Source organism: Manis pentadactyla, chromosome 12 (genome assembly GCF_030020395.1).
Source record: "Manis pentadactyla isolate mManPen7 chromosome 12, mManPen7.hap1, whole genome shotgun sequence".
NCBI lineage: Eukaryota > Metazoa > Chordata > Mammalia > Pholidota > Manidae > Manis > Manis pentadactyla.
This window is the reverse complement of record NC_080030.1, coordinates 15,891,337-15,914,009: the sequence shown is the minus strand read 5'-3', so window position 1 is coordinate 15,914,009 and position 22,673 is coordinate 15,891,337. Positions and strand designations below refer to the sequence as shown.

General features: G+C 42.6%; 1 protein-coding gene and 2 pseudogenes across 1 annotated transcript; 1 reads left to right on the top strand and 2 right to left on the bottom strand.

The window, feature by feature from the left end:
* Nucleotides 1-1,413: 1,413 nt before the first annotated feature.
* On the bottom strand, nucleotides 1,414-5,662 carry LOC118920995 (olfactory receptor 7E24-like; annotated as a pseudogene).
* Nucleotides 5,663-6,336: 674 nt separating this feature from the next.
* LOC118921002 (olfactory receptor 7D2-like) lies at nucleotides 6,337-7,344 on the top strand. The gene has a single exon (XM_036902581.2). The coding sequence runs from the start codon at nucleotides 6,337-6,339 to the stop codon at nucleotides 7,342-7,344; it is 1,008 nt and encodes a 335-aa protein (XP_036758476.2).
* Nucleotides 7,345-14,444: 7,100 nt separating this feature from the next.
* Nucleotides 14,445-21,132, bottom strand: LOC118921136 (olfactory receptor 7D4-like; annotated as a pseudogene).
* Nucleotides 21,133-22,673: the final 1,541 nt, after the last annotated feature.

The window sequence follows — 22,673 nt, the reverse complement described above, 5'->3', positions numbered from 1 at the left end:
ACAAATACCTAGGGTACCTAACTGGTTTTCTTGGTTTCACTGGATATGGCTAGTAATTTTAGGTCAGCTTTTGTTATGTAGCTGTATTCCTATTATGTTAATGTGTGTGCGCAATCTAATTAGTAGTTTAAAACCTATAAATGCTTCTGTTACTCTTCAAAAAGATATTTCAAAGAAATAATCAATCTTTCCAAGTTTTCTTCACCTGCTACTTCTATAGCTTTTCTTCTTCCTTACTAAGTACAACCCTTTAGTAGAATTCGTGCCTCATATAGAAAATTACCGAGTATCACAATTCTTCCAAGTGGTAAAGATACCTCAAGACAAATTCTGGGCATAGAAGCCACAGGGCATAAATCTGAAAAGAAGTAAAAAGCTAACCTTTTCAAAGAGTATTGCTTCTCTCTCACTTACCAACTTTACATTTCCCTGTATGGCCCCGGAAGATGACTGGTTAGCCAGAGACAGGTAAGATTCCTCAAGGGAGGAACATCCTAAGACAGTCACAGTCGCAGGGGGGCCATCAGGTGAGAAATTGGGTATCAACAGAGGTGAAGCTTAGAACCTCACCCGCCCCCCTCTTTTGAGAGAAATTTTCTGCATCTGTGGATGTTCTGTTGCCCTTGTCTAGCTTGTATTAATGCTTAGTATATAGGCACAAACCTGATCATCTACATTTGCCCTCTTACAGCACTAAATTATGTTTTCTACCTTTATCTTGTATCTACCTACCACTTCAGCATTTTATTAAAAAAATAATAATAATAATAAGGGATAAATGTGGGACTCACATATACATCAAGTATAAAAATCAAACGAATAATCATATATGACTTGATTGTTTATAGTTCATGATGCGTGATCAAAACCGAAAGTTTCTGTGATATGACTGCCTTTGCACTGTTCACCATGTAAGAACTTATTCACTATGTAAGACCTTGTTCACCATGTAAGAACTTGTTTGTTATGCTTCAGAAGATTGGAGACTGTTGAGAATTAGGCTTGGGCTTGATTAATGACTGTATATTGAGCCCCTGTACAGTATTTTATTGTTGTTAGCAACCATTTGATCAACAAATATGAGAGATGCCCTCTCAAAAAGAAAGTATGCACAAAAAATGACAAGAAAGCGGCAGCTGCGATTGCTTTGGAGTGATTGAAACAAACAATACTGCTCATGATCAAGGGTCCTGGGTAATGCATAAGGAAACCGGGAAGGGCATACTGATGGACCATGCATAAGCCCGGAGGGACTACAACCTAGCTGGGAGTCCAAATTCTCCCAATCCCGTTAGAGCTATGCTAGGAGGAAATAATGTGTAAGTAGAAAGAAAAAAGACATGTAGGTACATACACACTATGTGGCTGCAGAGCCGAGATTTCTCCTTGTGCATATTGGATTTTGCTGCTTTTTCAAGTCCTGTGAACCAAAAAGACAGCGCAGGTGCTGAGATTAGAATGTTCTACTGCCAACCTGCACAGCGCCCCCTTGAGGTCCCTGTTCCTCAGGCTGTAGATGAAGGGGTTCAGCATGGGGGTGACTGCGGTGTACATCACTGAGGCCGCTGCATCTTCTCTCGGGGAAGACGAGGCAGCCGAACTGAGGTACACCCCAAGGCCTGCACCATAAAATAGGCAAACCACTGACAACTGAGAGCCACAGGTGGAGAAGGCTTTAGGTACTCCACGAATTGATGGGATTTTCAGAATTGAGGAAATAGTTTGAGTATAAGAGCAAAAAATCCCTGAGATGGGAATTTCACCAAGGAGTGCACGGATAAAATCTATCAACATGGAAGTGCTGGGGGAGTCTGAGCAGGCGAGGCTGAGAAGCTGAGAAGCATCACAGAAGAAATGAGGAATTTCAACATTTCTTCAGAAGTCAAGTTGGGACACCATGAAGCAGTGAGTCTGGACGACCAAAAGGCTGATGAGAAAGGACAGCAGGACTAACAAGCCACAGAGGCGGGGCTTCATGATGGCCAGGTAATGCAGGGGGTGACAGATGGTCGCGAACTGGTCATAGGACATCACGGCCAGGAGTAATCTGTCCAAACACCCAAAAAGGAAGAAGAAGGACACCTGAGTGAGGCAGCCTGCATGGAGATGGACTTGCTGTGGGTCTGGATGTTCACCAGCATCTTGGGGACGGTGGTGGTGCTGAAACAAGTGTCAGCCAGGGCCAGAATGCAGAGGAAGAAGTACATCAGGGTGTGGAGGTGGGGGTCAGAGCCAACGGCCAGGATGATGAGCAAGTTTCCCAGGATGGTGACCAGGTACATGGACAGGAACAGCCCGAAGAGGAGTGGCTGCAGCTCTGGGTCCTCTGAGAGGCCCAGGAGGAGGAATTCTGAGATGCCTGTTAGATTTTGTCGTTCTGTGTAATTTAGGCACCTTTTGATAAAAAAAAAAAACAGGAAAAATCGGTTGAATAAATAGAAGCGAGAATAACAACTGCCACTGTATTTTTGTTTTGGATTTCAGTTTTCCTTTTGTACCACATTCACCCTCCAAGACTGCACAGTGCCATCAGCAATAATTTTCAATCACAATACACTCAATCTTCTTAGAACTCTTTCTTTATTGACACACCTACGCAGAGGTAATTGAGTAAACAATGCTCAAAGAAGGACATTAGAGGCAGCGAATCCGTGATCACAATAAAATAGACCGACTCTTCCAAAGCAAGACATAGATAAGAAATATCGTCTCTTCTTTCAGAAAATAAATGATACTAATTAAAGGAAAGAAGCAGTCAGATATATCTTATTCAGAAGCAATACTAGGAATTCCCTTGATTGAGAATATTTATGAGGATTTTCTGAAATTCATTCACTTAAAAACAGATGGAATTATGCCAATTTTTATGGTAATTAGGAGTATCGGTTTAGTTCCCTACAAACAAATGGAACATTTCCTCTTCCATTTAAATGTTTTCTCATGTCTGAAATGAGAAACTACATCTTATGCTACAACCCTCTCTATTTTCTCCTCACAACCAAAGTTCTTGGCAGAGTGTCCTAAACTCATGAAGTCCATCTCCCCATGGCCACATCACTCCCAAGCCCACTACAGACCTTTCCCCATCACTTCACTAACATTTCTTTATATTGTTTTCCATGTCTTTAAACCTGAGGGATATTGTTCAGCCTTTCTTACTTGACCTGGTGTCATCATTTCACATAGTTAACTCTCCCTCTAGTGAAACAGGACTTGTCTACACAGCATGATCAACACTACTTTGTCTATACAGTCCCAAGGGATTCAGGAAGACACAAGCTTCTCTGTTTTCTTATGTGTTATTTTGAGACCTTAAGTACTGTGTCTACAGGAGATGGGTCTTTGCAAAAGAGACACACACATACTTGTTTGATAACTCTTTTCCTCAAAGGTAAATCTATAGTGAAGAAGGAGAGCTCTTCCCAGAAGGAAGAAGCCCATGGGGCCAGAAATGCATCTGGTTCCAAAACTCCCTTTTGGAAAACAAAATTAGCATATGCATTAGTATTGCCATTTTCAATTTCCTCCAAGGAGCTGAACAACTGCAAGTGTGGAATATCAGAGGAACAATTTTTCAAATGAGGCACCATGGGAAATCATGCCGCAATCCTACTGCCCCTGGGCTTGAGAGACCATAAATACTTCCCCAGCATCCCTCACACATACTTCAGTGATGCCTGGGGACTTCTCACAGACCTGACTTTGTGACAGGTTCCTTCTCCCTTGGTAGAACGGGACTTCAGCCTCCAGCAGCAAGAGGAGAAAGGCGGTGTCCACACATCTCTAAATAATTCAGCCAAGGGATCCGCACTGTCCCAGTGAGTACCCTGTACAAGAAGAGGGATTGAGAAATGGTAGATGGCATATAATTACTGAGTCACTGTGTCATACAACGGAAACCAATGTGGTGTTGCACATCAACATTATTACAAAAAAACAAAGTGGTAGGGGAAGGAGGCGACTCAGTAGATAATGACCTAATTTCCTTTTTTAGTATCTGGAATTTATTTCCCTGGTCATTTATAACTTTTTTTGATTCCATTGCAGCTGCTTTCTGCCACAACCAGCTCTTATGGAAACCAGGACCTCCTTCTGGAGGCTAGTGGCTTTCTCAGCATCAGTAGCAATGGCAATCTCTCAAGTACACCCTTGTCTTGAGCATTTCCAGTCTACCTGATAACACCTTGTTCTCTAGTAGTTCTCAAGAGTGGAGTTCGTGCCACGGCAGCATGGGTGCTTGTAAGAAATGCAGATTCTCAGGCTCTGCCCAAGACTTGCTGATAGATACTCTGGGGGTGGAACCGAGAAATCTATTTTAACAAGTGCTCCAGACAATTCTGAGGCATTTGTATTGGAGAACATGCTCTGGCAAAGTATCTACTTCTCCAGCCTGCCCCCTAAACTTGGTTTCTATGTCATATATACACTCCTTGATTCACCAGATAAGTTATAAATGTCATGTGATATGTATATAATGGTCATTGCCATTGTGAATGGACCTTTTATTTTATCTTCGCTAGTGATTGTTTGCAGACACATAACCAAGCTATTGACACTGATTAGATGCAGTGGTGTTAATTTGACTTTCTTTGATGTTCTAAGCAGGTGATCATATCATCAGCTGCGTGATCAGTTTTGGTATTGATTTCCTAATACTATATCTCATTTGCTTTTCTTGTCTTATGGTATTTCTTTTGAATTATTAGAAACCATGTTAAATAGTTATAGTAACAGCAGACATAATTTCCCATTTCTGTGTTTTGTTTACTTGTTTCTGTTTTAGAGTTTAATGATGTGCCATGGATTTACATTTGGGTTAACATTGTTATTCTTGATCAAGTGCATATATCCATGCTTCATCTTTTTCAGTTTGTTGCATCTATTATCATTGTGAGATGAACTGTAAGATTTCTGATTTCTGTTATATATGATCATTTTTTGTGTTTCCACCTTCATTTGACTTTCTGTGCTATTCAAGTACAATGCACTGGTGATACAGAATAAGTGTAATATTTATATTATATTAACTTATTTATGAGTAAGTTGTAAAACATGTAATCTGAAATCATGTGGCATATGAGTCAGTAGTGAGAGGGTCAGGTATTAATTTAATAATGCCATAGTATATACAAAAGTACAACTATGATTTGTGCAATGCAGAAAAATACCAGGGGATTGAAAGCAGATGACAGCTCCTTCCATAGCAGAATTGGATTTGCTCCTGCTGGGCACCTAGAGAACAATCTATCCAGCACAGGTTAGACTAAATTTCTCCAGCTTGGGGTTTCTGGGTGAGTGTGGACTTCGGCTTGAAATCTGGGAGCAGTCCTGCTAGCTGCACATCTCCTGGAAGTCTGACTTCTCTGATAACTTCTCATGTATGGGGTTTCTTCCTATTTTCCTCCTGGATGATTGGCATTGTGTGAAAGTGCCACTTCTTAAATTTAATTTTGACCTCAGTTTAGATATACAGGAAAGTTGAAAGAACAATGTAGGTAATTCCTATGTATATCCTTTACCAAATCTGCCAATGTCTGCATTTTTTTCACATTTACTTTCTTCTCTCTCCACGTTTCTCTTCCTTCATTTCCTTTGTGTGTGTGTTTTCAGAGTCCTTTGAGAGTAAATCACCTCTTTACCTACCAGTAAGATACCTCTTCATCTCTAAGCCTTCAGTAATCTGTAAAAACAAGGACATTTTCCTCATATAACCAGAATACAATGATCAAAATCAGGAAGTTAACATTAATATTACACTATTATAAAATTTGCAGAACTTTTTCTCATTGTGACGACCCTAATAACATATCCTTTAGCAAAAGAAGATTCAAGGCCCTTTATTACATGCAGTTGACAAGTTTCTTTCTAGCCTCCTTCCATCTGTAACAGCTCTGACTTTATATCTCATGACATTGATATTTCTGGGGGCGCAGCTCCGACGCTGTGCAGAATGTCCTTCCATGTGGGTCTGTCCGGTGCTCTGTAGCCTATAGCTTGGATTCCTACGTCTTTGGCGGGAGTCCTACAGAAATGGTGTGTCCTCTTCTGTGCTGGGAGGCACGTGATGTGGGTTCATCCCATTTTGAAGCCCTTTGACCCTCCAATGGGACTGTTACAAAATAAGTGTTTCAGACAGGTGGTTGGGGATTCTTGACTCTGTTTCATAGGATTCCATTTTGGTTTGGTTGTCATAAAATGATACTTTATGCAGGTGCTTTGTGATGAGAGGCTCCATTCTGTACGATTCCACTTAGGAGTAAAAGGAGATATGACTTAGACAAAGGGACTGACTTCATAAAAACCTTGAATGAAAGCTGTGGTCAGCATTTCCATCAGATGGAGGGCAGCAGTTTTTTGGTAATTCATATTGCTTTTACCTTCTCCTTCTTAGATACATTAGCTACATGGAAAACAGGAAACAAAACACGAATTTTAGAATTCCTCCTCCTCAGGTTCTCTGAGGATCCGGAACTGCAGCCCTTCATATTTGGGCTCTTCCTGTCCATGTACCTGGTCACCGTCCTGGGGAACCTGCTTATCATCCTGGCCATCACCTCCGACCCCCACCTCCACTCCCCCATGTACTTCTTCCTCTCTGTCCTGTCCTTGGTGGACATCTGCTTCAGCACCATCATCGTCCCCATGATGCTGGTGAACATCCGGACAGAGAGCAAAGCCATCTCCTATATGGACTGCCTCACACAGGTGTATTTTTCCATGTTGTTTCCTGTCCTGGACACTCTACTCCTGACTGTGATGGCCTACGACAGGTTTGTGGCCATCTGTCATCCTCTGCACTACACGGCCGTCATGAAACCCCACCTCTGTGGCCTCCTGGTGTTTGTTACCTGGTTCACTGGATTCCTGACATCCCTCCTTCACATCACCTTGATGATGCATCTGAGCTTCTGCAGAGAACTCGAAATTCCCCATTTCTTCTGTGAGCTGACGCACATTCTCAGCTTGGCCTGCTCGGACACTTTCCTCAACGGCACATTGATATATGTCATGACCGTTGTGCTGGGGGTTTTTCCCCTCATTGGGATACTTTTCTCCTACTCACGAATCGCTTCACCCATAAGGAGAATGTCGTCATCTGGGGGGAAGCAGAAAGCATTTTCCACCTGTGGGTCTCACTTAACTGTGGTTTCTTTATTTTATGGGACTGCAATTGGAGTCTACTTCACTTCTGCTGGGATTGAGCCCTCCCAGAAAGTCTCAGTGGCCTCGGTGATGTACACGGTGGTCACCCCCATGCTGAACCCCTTCATCCACAGCCTGCGAAACAAGGACATCAAGGGGGCCCTGGGAAGGCTCCTCGGCCGCGCATCATCATGTCTGTGATGGACCCACCGGGGCTGAGGAGTCCTGTGGGCCCCCAGGGCAGGAGCTGATTCTGAAGTTCTTCCTCTTGAGTCTCTCAAACTCTCTTACTTTCCACCAGTCCTGAAGGACCTGTGAATTCCTTCTCTCTTAGCTTTTACATACTTTTAAAACAACTAAAACCCCAGGAATATCTTTGATGATCTAAAAATTTTGTCCTGGGTCTTCTTTCTTACTTCCACACTAGTGAGCTCTCAACTTTGATCTGAAGTATTTAGTAGAATGCTGGTGTCTCAGGTGGTGGCCTAGAAGCATAAACTGTTGATCGCTCTCCTTAATTTCTCTGTATTCGATTACAGATCTGTGTTGTTTTTGTGTGTGTATCTCCAACAGTGTTATGTTTCTGTAGTTTTTTGGTTTACTGGCTAAAATAGGATTAAAATACCTATTAAAATATACTTCATGTTTTAGTGGGAATTACATGGTAAGCCTGTGCTAACTGCTATTATGTTATGTAATGTTCCCCAAAAGGAATGATTACTTTCCTCATTTTAGCAGCGGGAAAATCGAAACTCTGAGTGCTGAAAAGACAAACAACCAAACAAAAAAACTTTTCCAAAGTTACAGGCGGACCAAGTTATAGAATCAGGATTCAAACCCAGAACTCAATCCACGAGCAGATATTCTTACCTAGAAGGCTGCACAACTTCTCAGATAGATTTTGATGTGTGTATTTCTATTGTGTATTTCACTGCTGATTGACATTATTTCTGGTCATCCGATCTTACTGAACACCCAAGAGAACTGCATTTCTTTAATCCATTGAAATCAAAAGTGGTAATATATGTTTTAATTTGTTCAAGAAAATATGAGTGAAGCATCCTTTGTAGGTTAAAAAATTAAAGAGCTGGTCAATTATTCCTCATGGTCACTGTTCCCTTGATGCAGATATTGTGGAATGAAGGCATCATAGATCTAAATACTCTGGAATGTGGGCAATGATGGTGGCATTATAGGTGTTTTCACTCCAAAGTTAGAAATCTTAAGAACGGCTGTGAGAAAGCCGACTGAACATATAACTTTATTGACAGCACACAGGGAAGAAACAGTGTGGAGGTTTCTCAAAAACTAACAAATTGAAAGACCATATGATCCAGATCCAGCAGTTCCACCTCTGGGTATTTATCTGAAGGAAATGGAAACATTTAAAGGCACCCGCACCCCCTTGTGCACTGCAGCCTTATTTACAATAGCCAAGCCACGGAAGCAGACCAGGTATCCGTCAGTGGGTAAATCAATAAAGAACATGTGATATATATACAAACAGAATGGAATATTATTCAGCCTTGAGAAAGTTGCAGATCCTGCCATTTGTGACCATTTGGGACAACATGGATGGTCCTTGAGGGCATTATGATAAGTGAGATAACTCAGACAATGAAAGACAAATTTGTGTATGATCTCACTTACATGTGAAATAAAAGAAAAACAAAATTAAATTCATACAGAGACCAGATTGGTGGTTGCCAGAAGCAGGGAGGGGGTTGATCAAAAAGGGTGAGGAAGGTAAAAAGGTACTAAGCTTCAGTTATAAAATAAATAAGTCCTGGGGATATAATGGACAGCATGGTGACTATAGATAATAATACTGCATTGTACATATGAAAGTTGTTAAGAGAGTAATTCATAAAAGTTCTTATAAGAAAAAACATTATAACTGTGTGGTGATGATGGATGTTAAATAGACGTAATGTGATGATCCTTTCACAATATATATAAATACCAAATATTTTCTGTTGCACACCTGAAACTGCTATGGTGGTGTATGTCAGTTCTATCTCAATTTCTTAAAAAGGTGATCCAAGCATCCCGGGTTGAGGGAATGCAGTGAATCCAACGCTTTGCTGCCTGGATCCTCCCTCAGTATTAAGGGATCACTGTCCCAGGTGCAGGGGGGTCCCAGGTGAAAGCCCTCAGCCTTCATCCTCCTAGAGAATTGCTCTCTGCTAAAGGAAACTGCCCCACCCAAGGCCACACCACTCAGACTTCATGCTGCGGGAGCCTAACTGACGGACATCCCCCTGTATCCACCAGGATGCTGGCACCGAGGTCCCTCCCCGGCCACTCCCAGCCACAGGCTGGGCACAGCAGGATACCAGGGCAAGCCCACTGCACAGTGACACTGATGACCGGGACCAATTACCCTGCCAGGCGGTGACTCCTCTTCTTGGCAGGAGGAACATGAAGTGGCAGGTAGAAGCACAGCCTGAAGGTTATTGGGGCTTTTGCCATGTCTCTGGATGTGTTACCCATTAAGAATCAAGACATCTAGACATGCAGAGGCCGGAGGGGTGAATCCTGAGGCAGAAACTGCCCAGCGGCTCACTGGGGGTGATGTCAGGCAGGGCCACATCTGCTTCCAGCCCTGGATTTCAGGACGCTTGGGCTCTATAACGTGGTGACACACACATTATGAGTGTCATTGATTTGGAGTGTATACTGTGTCCTGTGAGTTAAGTGACACAATGCACTGTGTATTCAAATGCGTACACTAAGTATAATCATCCTCTGTGGAGTTAAACCTGTTCGCATATTTTCCATCAATTTTGTTAGCTAATCATATGCCATACTCCCTTTAGACTAGGTTTCACCTCTGACATCCCCTACCTGAAATACTTCATAGATGATCGGTATTTGTCACCAATGTTTCCTCAATACTCTTCAAGCCACTCTAACTGGGGTGTTCTGCCCCTACCTCTCTATTTATAGCAATGCATGGAACCTTCCTTAATATCAATAAATGCCTCCATGTCACCAGGAGATGTCAAGAAATGTTTCTCAGTCTCATTTGGTTAGTTGTTTCAACAGGGGCAAAAGCTATTAAGCCCCTTGCTTTCTTCAGAAAGGACCTCTTGGGCTCCAGCACACTGTGGGCAACCAAGGGATCCTTGAAACCTCCAAAGATTCTTCAAGAGAAGAAAATCACAGAAAGTCGGCCCCAGGATTTTTTCCTACAGAAATCACACATCCCTTAGGGGACTACTGGTCATTTGAATTCAAACCAAAGAAAGAGGAATTTCTCCTTGGAAAAAACAACTTCTTCATCCCCCACTCTTGCCGACACAGACAAACATTGACTGGAAACTGTCCATTCTCTCATCTTTGTACCCAGATGGAGCTGAAATGTTGGGAGAGAGGAAAGCCAATAGAACATTTCACTTAATGAGAAGCTCTGAGAACTCAGCTCTTGAATTGATCATACAATGCCCATTGGCTTTCTTCCTACAATTCTCTGATCCCAGCCTAGATGCAAAGGCAATGGGCTTCTGCAGGACAGACTGCAGAGACCAGAAAGCAACAGTGATAATGAACGAGAGGGTCGCTGTGACCCGGTGAGGGCTGGTGGGGTAAAAGGAAAAGAGAGTGCGTGGGTACTGGGCTTTGCCTCCAGAAAAATGAGACGGGGACCGTCCCATGTTCGTTTAGTCTACAGAGATGCAGCCCTGTGGCTGCAGGTGCTTTGGTTTCTATTTAAAGCCATCTTCTCCAGCTCCTGCTGCGTGTCCTGCTCTGTCTTTCTGGACTCTAGTCCCGCTCTCCATCAAGACTTATTTCCTGGAGTCCCCACGCCTTCTCCACTCTTTGACATTAATTGAAGGTTACTATTTGATCTGTTATGCATGAAGTGTTGTCTATTTTATTTCTCATGTGATTGGGTTTTTCTATTGTATTCCCTATTTCTGTGGCAGACTCAACTTACTGATAACACTTAATAATTCTGGGTTGATTTTTGTTTCAGTCAGGCATCCTCAAGATCACCTGCAAATAATATAACTATTTCTAACATTTGGTACGCAGGCTAATTTCCTTTTCTCATTTTACCAGTCTCTTCAATGTTCCTGAGAATATCAAGGATACCAAGTGGTGGCAGTTTTAATAGACTGCCTAGGCTTCTTCGGGAATCTAACCAGAGAGTTTACTTTTTTAATATAGAATATCCTGTTGTTCTCAGTTTTATGACAACCATTCCTCATTGGGTTAACAAATTGTCCTTAGTTTCCTCATTTAGCCAGATGCTCAGTCCTGGCTGCTAAGCACAGGAATGAATGTTTCATTTTCTGTCATGATTAGGGTTATGATTTCCCTTCATTGCCCTATTTTTGTGTTGAATTATCTTAATAAACATCCTAGTATTAAGAAGCTTCCCTATCCTAGAATAGGCGTTACTTGTTCATGACATACTATTCTTTTAAAACAGATATGGGTCCATCTTAATTACCCTTAATTCTCTGTTTTGTGCTTACACTCAGGCATACGATGAGCCTGAAGATATCGTTCTTGTGCTTTAGCCGGTGCTTTTGGGATCAGCCTTTATTATACATCTAACCTTTATGTGTGTTGAGTTCTTACTGTGTGCCAGGCATCATCTACATCCCTGGAAAGACAGTCGTGAGCAAAGTGGTCCCAACCTCTGTTGAACAAAAGCAAATAGGACTGTTTGTACCTGTGACTAGGCATTATGGGATTATTCTGAATAAAGGTGGTGAGAGTGGGCACACTTTCTTGTTCTTACTTTAGAGGAGAAGCTTCTAGCTTTCTGCCACTGAATATGATGTGAGCTGTGGGTTTGTCCGGCATGATCCCCAATAGCATTTTCTGACCTCACAATGAGAATGATAACAGTCACCAATTATTTTATATGAGCATCTCTTTGTTTTATTAGCTATTGCCAAAATGGCCTCCAAAGAGTTATGCAAATTATCCTGTACCAAAACTATATGAGTGCTTATGACCCCACCTGTCCTTAAGCTTCAGATCTCACATTCAAGCCTTTTATCTACCTGGGTTTACTCTGATACAAGTTATCTTTCAACTCTTCACATGTCCCCTGCACCCAAATATATTAGATAGTAAATTCAAATTTATTTATGAGTAAATTCACCCATTCCCCACTGGTTTAAAATGCTCCTTTTATCTTTTTTTTATTAAGGTCTCATTGATATACACATATGAGGGTTTCACATGAAAAAACAATGTGGTTACTACATTCACCCATATTATCAAGTCCCCACCCACACACACACACCCATTGCAGTCACTGTCCATCAGTGTAGTAAGACACCACAAAGTCACTACTTGTCTTCTCTGTGCTACACTGTCTTCCCCATGACAACATGTAGGGGCCAGCCTACAGCCGAGGCTGAGTCCCACTATGGCTGAACACCGCCCTTCCACTGTAGCTGACCAATGCCCTAAGATGGTGCCCACTTCCTGGGCGCCACCCTGCCTGGTTTGGTGGCATTAGCATAAGGAAGTTGCTCCTATAGGCTTGCCCCATGCTTCCGCGCTCGTGCTCAACTCATGCAGAAGGCATGCTAACAATCAGCTTAAAGGTCACGCATGATCTTGATCACCATAGGCCAGCTTCCTTTATATAAGGCGTAAGCAGGAAAGAGAAGCACTCTCACTCTCTCTCTCTCTCACTCTCTCTGTCTCTCTCTCTCTCCTCTCACTTGCTCCCTCCGGCTGTTGCTTCTTCTCACTCACCTTCTCCCGACCTTCCGAGCAACAATAAAGAACTGAAGTGAACCAGGTCTGTGTACGTATCGCTGTCGTCACCGCCACAAGGGGCGAACGCGGTAACAACACACACCATGTGAACTAATCATAATTCCCCTCAATTCCCTTCTCCCTCCCCACTTGCCCTCCCACACCCCTCCCCTTTGGTAACCACTAGTCCCTTCATGGAGTCTCTGAATCTGCTGCTGCTTTGTTCCTTCAGTTTTGCTTTGTTATTAAACTTCACAAATGAGGGACATCATTTGGTACTTGTCTTTCTCCACCTGTCTTATTTCACTGAGCATAATACCCTCTAGCTTTATGAGGGCCTGTTTTTAAGGACATCCATAAGATGGGAGAAGAGCAGTAAAATAATGCTTGGGTTTATGAGATATTAATCAAAATCACAGATCTTCTCTCAGTTTAGATGCCAGTCTTCAGACTCAAAGCCTGAAAGAGTCAGGAGGGGAGATGGGTCCCCCTTTGGAAGCCCACAGTATGGTTTTCTCAGTGGTAACATCCCTCTAGGACTGCGCGCGGGGGCACGTTGATGCTGTCAGCCTCCTTCCGTCCTGGAGTGGGCAGTAATTCGCTTTTACCAAGAAGAATATTTATGTATTGATGTCTGTCTTTTCTTCCTGCTGTGCCCTGGCGAACACCACCATCTAAACACTTAACACATCATCCAATTTCTTTTATGATGAGGCAGACAGGACAATAGACATTCATCAGTGATCCACCGATCTTGACATACTCTGCTTCCCCTGAGCTGCTCAGCATCACATACCGAGGGGGTGGCAAGCCTGTGATTCGATTCTGACTCTCCTGAGCTGTAATCAAGGGCTCTGTCCTGATAACGCACTTGAAGGTACGGACAATTTCACCCACATTTCATCACTGTCTGGACTCCTGTGTTTGGGCCTTGGCAAATTCGCCTGTGGAAGAAGGCAACGGGACCCAACAGTGGATTTGATGCTGGTTGGTTCTGATACTCCGGAACCTGTGGTTTTGTATTTCTGCTGATACACTCTCCACATTTTGGAAATGTGGAAAAACAAACATATGGAGAAAAGTTAGACCTCATAAATAACCAAATAAGTAATTTATCCTTCAGTGTATTTTCTGTTTGGACATATAAATCCAGGATTTAAGCTCTAAGAGGGCAAAGATTTTCGTCTTTCATTTTTTCCACTGACTGCTGTGCTCCTGACACCCATAAGAGCCTCGCACACCACAGGTACTCTGTAAATACTGCCAAATGAATGAATTTGATAAGAACGACCAAAGAATATTAATAAAAGCCCATAAAATCACGCTCTATTGCAAGACTGTCATTCAGCTTCCTAGTTGGCACTGACCTGCAGTACTAGAAGTCTATGTGGAGGTGCAGTGACGGGTAAGTAAAAGGAGGGCATGTGGAGAGCAGAATTGAGATAACAGAGCACCCACCGGAAGGCTTAAGACCAAGTACTTGCCAGCAATTCCCATGAACGTCACTTACAGAGGATGGGTGAGAAGCAAAACTCAATATTTCTCAGCGAGTCACTGCTACCACCGTCAAATCAAAACCCCACAACCAGCCTTCTCTTCACTGAACATAGAGTTTTCTCCCAAAGCTTTTTGCAGGCACCCTTCATGTCTTTGTTCCACAGGCTGTAGATAAAGGGGTTCAGCATGGGGGTGACCACCGTGTACACCACCGAGCCAATCATGCCCTTCTGGGAACATGCATCGGAACTGAGATACAGACCAAGCCCTGCCCCATAGAATAAAGAAACCACAGACAGGTGAGATGCACAGGTAGAAAAGGCCTTACATTTACCACTAGCTGATGGGATTTTCAATATTGAAGATACAATCCTGGTATAGGAGAAAAGGGTCCCCGAGAAGGTGACAATGCTCAGAAAGGCAGTCACCATGTGCAGCACGTTGTGACTGATGAGTGTGTCTGAGCAGGCAAGCGTGAGGGCCTGAGCGAGTGCAGTGTAGAAGTGTGGAATCACCCGTCTGGAGCAGAAGGACAGGAATGACACCAACAGACTCTGCATCTGGGAGTATGACAAGCTGATGAGCCAGGACACGTGCACCAGGAGGCCACAGAGATGGGCACTCATGATGCCCGTGTAGTGCAGAGGGTGACAGATGACCACACGGTGAGGAGAAAAGTGTCCATTCGTCCAAAAACCATGACAAAACACATCTGGGTGAGGCAGCCTGAATAGTTGATGGACTTGCTGTGGGTCTGGATGTTCACCAGCATCTTGGGGACTGTGGTGGAGGTGAAACCAATGTCAGCCAGGGACAGGCTGGAGAGAAAGAAATACATGGGGGTGTGGAGGTGGGGGTCAGAGCCAACGGCCAGGATGATGAGCAGGTTCCCCAGGACAGTAATCAGGTACATGGACAGGAACAGCCCGAAGAGGAGGGGCTGCACCTCTGGGACTTCTGAGAGGCCCAGGAGGAGGAATTCTGAGACGCCTGTTAGATTTTGTGATTCTGTGTAGCTTTGACACCTTTGAGTTTTAAATAAAGAAATAAAGAGAAAGTGGGTTGAATAAAAGGAAGAACAATGACAACTATCACTGTATTTATATTTTGGATTTCAGTTTTCTACTAGTGAAGTATCCACATTGAAGCCCATACACCCCAGTGCAATGAGCAATTATTTCTTGACTGTGCTCCAATCAGCCTTCTTAATGCACACCCAGTCAGAGGTGCTAGAGTGAAGAATGTTAGAATAACAAGAACAGTAGAGATAATACATCCATGATTGCAGTAATAAAGAGCCAACACTCTCAAGGCAAAAGCATAGATAAGAAACATCCTTACCCCTTTAAGAAATGGAAACAATTGTAGTGAAAGGAAGTCAAGAAGCAGTCAAATATATTTTAATCATATGATGTGCTACGAATTCCCTTGATTTAGAATATTTATAAGGATTCTCTTAAGTGCTAGAGCTTGTTGAATGGATTTGGTTTAAAGTCCAATGCACATAAGCTGAGGATATTTTTATGTGTCACTTGTCTTCATAGGTGTGCCTCATTCTTTGATTTCTGATTTCCCTCCTTCATGGAAATAAGTGCTCACTTAAATATGTGGTTGGGCTTTTAAAAGTGATTTCATATATAATTCGTATCCTTGACTTTCAAGGGCATCAAATTTTAATATAAACAGTTTACTTAAATGCATAAATCACTCAGCATTGCTGATCACAAAGACATTGTACAATGAACCTGTGAATGATTAACAGTGAGGAAATTTTAAGGAAACATTTTGGATTTTTAATTTTATACAGTTATTGAAATTGACTCCATATAAGCTGGCATGTGAGATCCCTCTTTACCATTTCTTTTTACTCTTTGTGCAGTAGCTTGGTAATACTCTCATGTTTTTCTGATGAAAAGAATTTGTTACCTAGCCTTCTTAAAATAATATCACTAATTTGAAAAGCTATCTGAAGCCATAAGTTTACTGCAATATTACTTAAAATAGCCAATACATGGAACCAATCTGTGGCCATCAATTGATGAATGGATAGTAATGTGGTACATAGACACAATGGAATATTACTTGGCCATAAAAATAATGTAATATTGTCATTTTCAACAATATGGATGGACCTAGAGGGTATTAAGTCAGATACCAAAGAATGAAGCAAACCAATGATATAAGTCAGAAAGAGAAAGACAAATACCATATGATTTCAGTTACACGTGGTATCTAAAACACAAAACAAAACAAAAAACAAGGAAATAGACCTAAGGGAAATTTGGAACTTAATAAATATTTGGTCACTATTTTTAACAAGAATTTCAGTCACTATTGGAACAATGTACTTAATGAACTATCTTACCCAAAACTCATGGATTATGTGGTAAGGACATTAAAAGCTTTCACATCTCAGGGCACTGAGGCATGGAATGACTTCAAATCAAAAAATGCATCTAAGCCCATGCAATAAGATATACCTCTTCTTTCTGCTTCTGCTTTCAATTTTTAACATTTATAAAAATCTCCACCATGAGTTTCTAATAGTTGAATGCTGCAGAAGAAATTACATGGAAAATAATACATCCCAAAGAAAGTCCATGATATAGGTACAAACAAGTGTTATTTTATCTTGTCTCTAGTCCTCTGGGATGTTCCTAAAATAAGGGATTAAACAAAGGCATGAATAGTCCCTGCGTGTGGAAGCTTATTGTCTACGATCTGTTTCTGTGATCAATGGAAGGGTCTCTTCATTATTTAACAGAGTGTTTGTTTCTGGTGATTTCTTTTTGCCAATCAGATAAATGCTCTGGGGAATTAGACATAAAGGATACTAGTCATTTTTCTCCACACACCAAGTACCTATATGTACAAGGTAAAAAAAAAAAACTTTCAGGGAATGTAGGGAAACTGTAACTTCAGATCACCAGACATTTATGTCAAATGACATGAAGATCACACTTATAATTAATACTACTAATAATAAATTTTATTTTATGCATCCATCATGTAGGGATCCTATAAGGTGCATGCATTATCTGTTGAAATGTTACTCATGGCATTGCACCAATTAGGAATCAACTCATATGACAATTGTAAGTCTCAGAGACGTTAAGATCTGCACCATGTCACACAGATAATAAATGGAGCTGACGGGATTCAAAAGTAAATGGTCAGTGTGACTCCTCTGCATTCAACTTTGTTTCCTGGGCTTCAAAATGTTTTGAGCAGAGGTCCAGAGATCTTAACCACAGGTACATCTGAAATATAAATTTAAAATATTTTCCAATTTCCAATTAGCAATTGAAGCCAGGCCCCTGACTTCCTGTCTCCTTTGGGATGGAGGGGGCAGTTTATACAAACACGGGAGAAACAGACAGCTGCAGAAAGCATGTAGGGGGACCCTGAGAGAGTTCTGTGCTGAGTTTCCTGGACTGACCTTTCTGGGATCCCTACGATGTGGTCTAGGCTAATCTTCCAATCGCTGGTGCAGCAGGGAATGTGACCCACCACGATCCCCAAGTGGAGAGCACTGTGAGCTGGTGGGGTGCAGGGGGAGGATATCTGCCTGGAATAACAAGGATGGGATGGCCGGGGGCCCTGAGTCTGGAGTCAGACTGTCCAGATTCAAACCCAGCTTCATCCCTTTCCAACTCATAACAGGTGCAAATTCCCTTAAAAATGCCATGTTCCTTTCCTTCTCTATAAAATAGTAATGTGTGCATGTACACCTTGGGGAAGATTGTGCAGAAGGAAGCCGCATACAGTACCCAGCTCAGAGCCTGGCACTTAGGACACCTCAAAAACGGTTCTAGATGTTGTACGTACTGTCCACCTCCACCTCTGGGATCCCTTTTGCATATTAGGGGACAAATAAGCACGACCCGTTTCCTGCTACCACTTGGGAGACGCCTGTAAGACCCAGACCCGGTGTGGGGGGAAGCAGAACAGAGCAAGTGTTCTTGGAGCTGCAGCCTAAACGAGAGGTAGACTCCCCAGGGCACGGAGCTGGAGCTGCACGTCGGTGCCCTCCCGCCTGTCACGGCTGTGCTGTTTGCCCTGATGAGGAGGAAACGATACTGTCAGGAGGCCCTCCTCTATTCGTCGGCACCCTCAACACTTACGAGGCCACTCTGTGACTCTGCAGGGATATAACCACAAAGGGCAAATCTCCTCTTCCCCTGCCTGGCAGATGACAAAAGCTCAGGGTCTGTCCTCAGGACCTGCTGAAAGACACACTCAGACATCAGCGTCCTGATGCAAAAGACCGTGACGGAGGGGCCACAGGCGCGGGACCCACACCATCAGCACTTTCACTCTGAAGGGCTGGAGACTCAGGCTGATTATTCACAGTTGTGGAGCCTCGGGGCCTCAAAGCACAGAGCTCATAATTAGGCAGATTGGTCTATGTTGTCTCAGTCCCTAAGGATTTCCAGATACAACTAAATAGGGGAAAGAGAAAATGCACGTTCATCGAAGAGCCTGAGGCTTCATTTCCTTCCTGTAATCCTCACTTCATTTTGATTAAGAGACATTGGTAGGGTTTTTTATTTCATTCATTTACTATGGTACAATGTATAGAACAGCAATTGGCCATATTAACCCTTTTAAACTGTACAGTGCTGGGGTATTAGACACACTCACACTGTTGAACAACCATCCCCCCTATCTATACCCAGAACATTTGCATCTTCCCAGACTGAAATTCTGTCCCCATTAATCAATAAAAATTCACATTCTTCCCTCAGTGCAGGTCTACCAACCACCATTTTACTTTCTGTCTCTATGAATTTGACTATTCTAGGTACTTCATAAAAGTGGATTAAAAAGCCTTTTTTCCCTTTGTGACTGCCTTATTTCACATTGAATAATGACTTCAAGGTTCACCCATTTTGTACCATGTGCCAGGATGTCTTTCCCTTTCACGGCCGTATAATATTCCCTTGTATGTGGAGACACTGTGTTTATGTTTAGCCATTCATCAGGCAATGGACCCTTGGGAAGCTTCCCCATTTTGGTGGCTGTGAATAATGCTGCTGTGAGCATCATGGTACACTTACCTGCTGGGCTCTCTGCTTTCAATTATTTTGGGTACATGCCCAGAAGGAGAGTGCTGGATTGTCTGGTCACTCTATTTTAGATTTTTCAGTTATTTTTAGTAATGAGTTGGCATATGTTTGGTTTTGGTATCAGGCTGCAGTTATTCTTATTAAGTGAATGTTTCCAATTTCTCTCTTCCTTGTAAACATTTATATCAATTTGGATTGAGCTGTTCTTTCACTGGTGGAATTATGAAAATATTTTTATTCTTGTGTATGAAATTTTAAAACATGATTAAATGCCTTTATTATAAAAGAAATATATGTTTAGCTATTCAGGTTTATATTAGCTTCCTGAGTCAATTATGTTGGTGGGGGCAGGAGCTCTGCATACAGTTGCCTCCCATCTATTTGTCCTGAATATCCTGCTTATCTTCATGGTAAAAAAAGAAATACTACTGATGGTCCCTCCTCCCTCCACCATCTCCATGGGACCCACCGGGCTGTCCCACGACCTTGCTGAGGTGTCTCCAAGGAATGAGCATCCGCTGCCCCTGTCCTGCCCCGCATAGGCTGAAGGTTCAGGCTCTGTCCTCGGGACCGGCAGGAAGTCAAAGCCAACCTTTGGTCTCCTGATGCCGACAGCGGTTCTGGGAGAGGACAGAGATGCAAAGCCCTTGAATTGGGACTAAAACGGGAAAGGGCTGGAGGAACAGGCAGATTACTTACTCTTCTATGTCCTCGGGGACTCAGTGCACAGAGCTCCTAATTAGCCAAACGGGTCCATGTTCCACTGTCTCTGAAGACTTGGTATTATTAGAGGAGGAGGAAAAGGGAATGTATTCGGAAGTGCGGACTCTCTTGTTTTCAGAAGCAAGCTCCCCTGCGCTACTAGTAGCGTCCACCTCACAGAACTTTTAAATTTAGAAAACTTTTCTTTGTCAGTTAGAAGAAGCAATGGCTGACATGTATGTCTACAAATTCATTGAATTGACCATGCTATCTGGGGAGAATTATGTCTCTTATACCAAGAATCTCATACAGTTTCCATTTTCTCTGTTAAGATTTATGTCTCTAAGGAGAACTTCCCATTTTTCACTCTGTAGTCCTGCTTTTGGGTTTTGGATGGTATGTTTTTGCTATCTTGAATGAAAGCCAAAGTTTTAATCATTCTGCATGCATGTTTTACATGAAATAATAGTCTACTTCATTGTATTTCCAAATGAAAAATTTGTTTAAATATTATAGTGGGTTCCACAGATGCCTGAAGTCTCAATGGAGGCTGTGGTCCTTTCAAGGCATGACTAACAGGGGATCTTATGCCAAGCTCAGCCCTGTGGCAAGGCCAGGATTCGGTGCTTCCTGGGCAGTGGGCTTTGGGCATCTTTTAGTTCCTGCCATGTGGGCTTCCCCACTGGTCGCTGAAAATGTGGTGGCTGTCTTCTAGCAGAGTGAGCAGGTGGCAGAGGAGAAGAGGCTGGCAGGATGGGAGTTTGAGTCTATGTACACATTAATGTTGGAGCATGACCCAGATATTTTTGACATTTTACTCATGGCATGCAAATCCAAAGATGCAGCTCAATGAGAGATGGTATACACAAGGCACGAATACAGAAGGCAGGGGATGTCAGGAGCAGCTTGAAACCTGGCCACTCTCAATACCTCCCCCCAAAAGAGATTCAGGTTCTATGTCCAAGACTGTAGACGTATCTCTGGCTACCATAGTCTCCAACTCTTCATATCAGCATCTTCTCAGCAAAACTTTGCTGGGGAAGAACTGGCACATGGAAGAAATTACACTATTTTAAGTGTTTCTGCAGACCGCACCCTGTTTCTCTTGGCCATGTGGTCAGAAGTCTCTCATGCTTCTCTTGCACCAGCAGGAGCCCTCCGCTAATGTAAAGGTGAACTGCAGTTGTTCCATGTTGTAGGGCATTCAGCAAAGATGCTTAGAGGCTTCTGATTTCTGCTCAACTGGAAAGGGCTCATCTCTCTCCCAATGCATCGTCTTTAGAATCTCTGTTTTGGAACCCTTGAACAAAATGTGCTTTGTGCTTCTACACAGGGCTAGAGTGCGATGTATGGGAATGAGGATGTGATGCATCTTTCTAAATCTCAGCTCTGCAGCCCACCTGGGCCAGATTTCTTGTGACGAGGAACTCAGAGATTGATTTCTTATTAACTGATCATGTGGAAAACCTGAATATAAAATCAATTACTTTGGAAATCCACTAGAGGCTGTGGTGACCATTTTTTGAAATACACAAATAATGAATCACTATGTTGTATACCTGAGTCTAATAATAGGCATCGTCATGATCATTTTGTGATATACACAAATATTGAATCATGTTGCTGTATACCTGAAATGAATTTTCTGTGGCAATTATATCTCAGTGATAGAAAATAGGAAATTCACACACAGCCAACATTTAAACCACACACAGACACAATGAAGACCTAGCTCCAGGAAGTAGTGATCACACTAAAAGCTAAGATTTATAGGGGAAAGGGTGGGTTACAGCACTTTGGTGAGAAGAGGAATCAGCCATTGTGTGCCACGCTCAGGTCTGTAACTCTAAGAATGGGCTGCTGCCCAGACCACTGCTTATCTCTGCTGCTGCTCTTTCACAACAAAGATCCGTGGATGTATATGGCGCCTCTGAAGGCATTAAGGTAACCTGTCTTAAGCCTGGGTCCATGAACTGGATAATCCTACTGCCAGCATGGAGGAGGCCCCTGACTGTGTAGACAGTGACTGGGGGAATTAATAAATATGAACAGGATAGAGAAGACGTGCCTTGAAGAATATCCAGTGGTATAGAAAGAAGGAAGAGAACACAGTGAAGGAGAAACAAAGAAAAAGGTGGGAGAGAAGGTGTGAAGAAGGGAGAAAAGAAACCAGACTGTAGCAGAGGAAACAAGAAGCTGAAGCAGAAGTCCACAATTGACCCAATCATAGCTCCAAACTTCACTAAAAGGTTTGTACAAAAAAGGGTGCTATTGGCTATTCTATCTCCACAACATAGCTTCTGAATTAACTTTAACATCTGCGCTTAGGCTCCAGCCTGCATACCTTTCCATTTCAAAAGAGTCCAGTTTGGACAGGAAAGTAAATATTCACCCTATCTTCTCAGAATGTTCTCAAGATCATTAAGGGTCAAAATTTCAAATACGTCTTCATCTGAAAGGTAAGATTGAGATTGAACAAACTGAAAACAATTAATCGAAGAATAAAGATGCAATAAGTACCATGAAAGAGGG

Bases quoted from the DNA above. Each gene is read 5' to 3' on its own strand.
- LOC118921002 (XM_036902581.2), top strand. From the start codon at position 6,337: ATGGAGGGCAGCAGTTTTTTGGTAATTCATATTGCTTTTACCTTCTCC.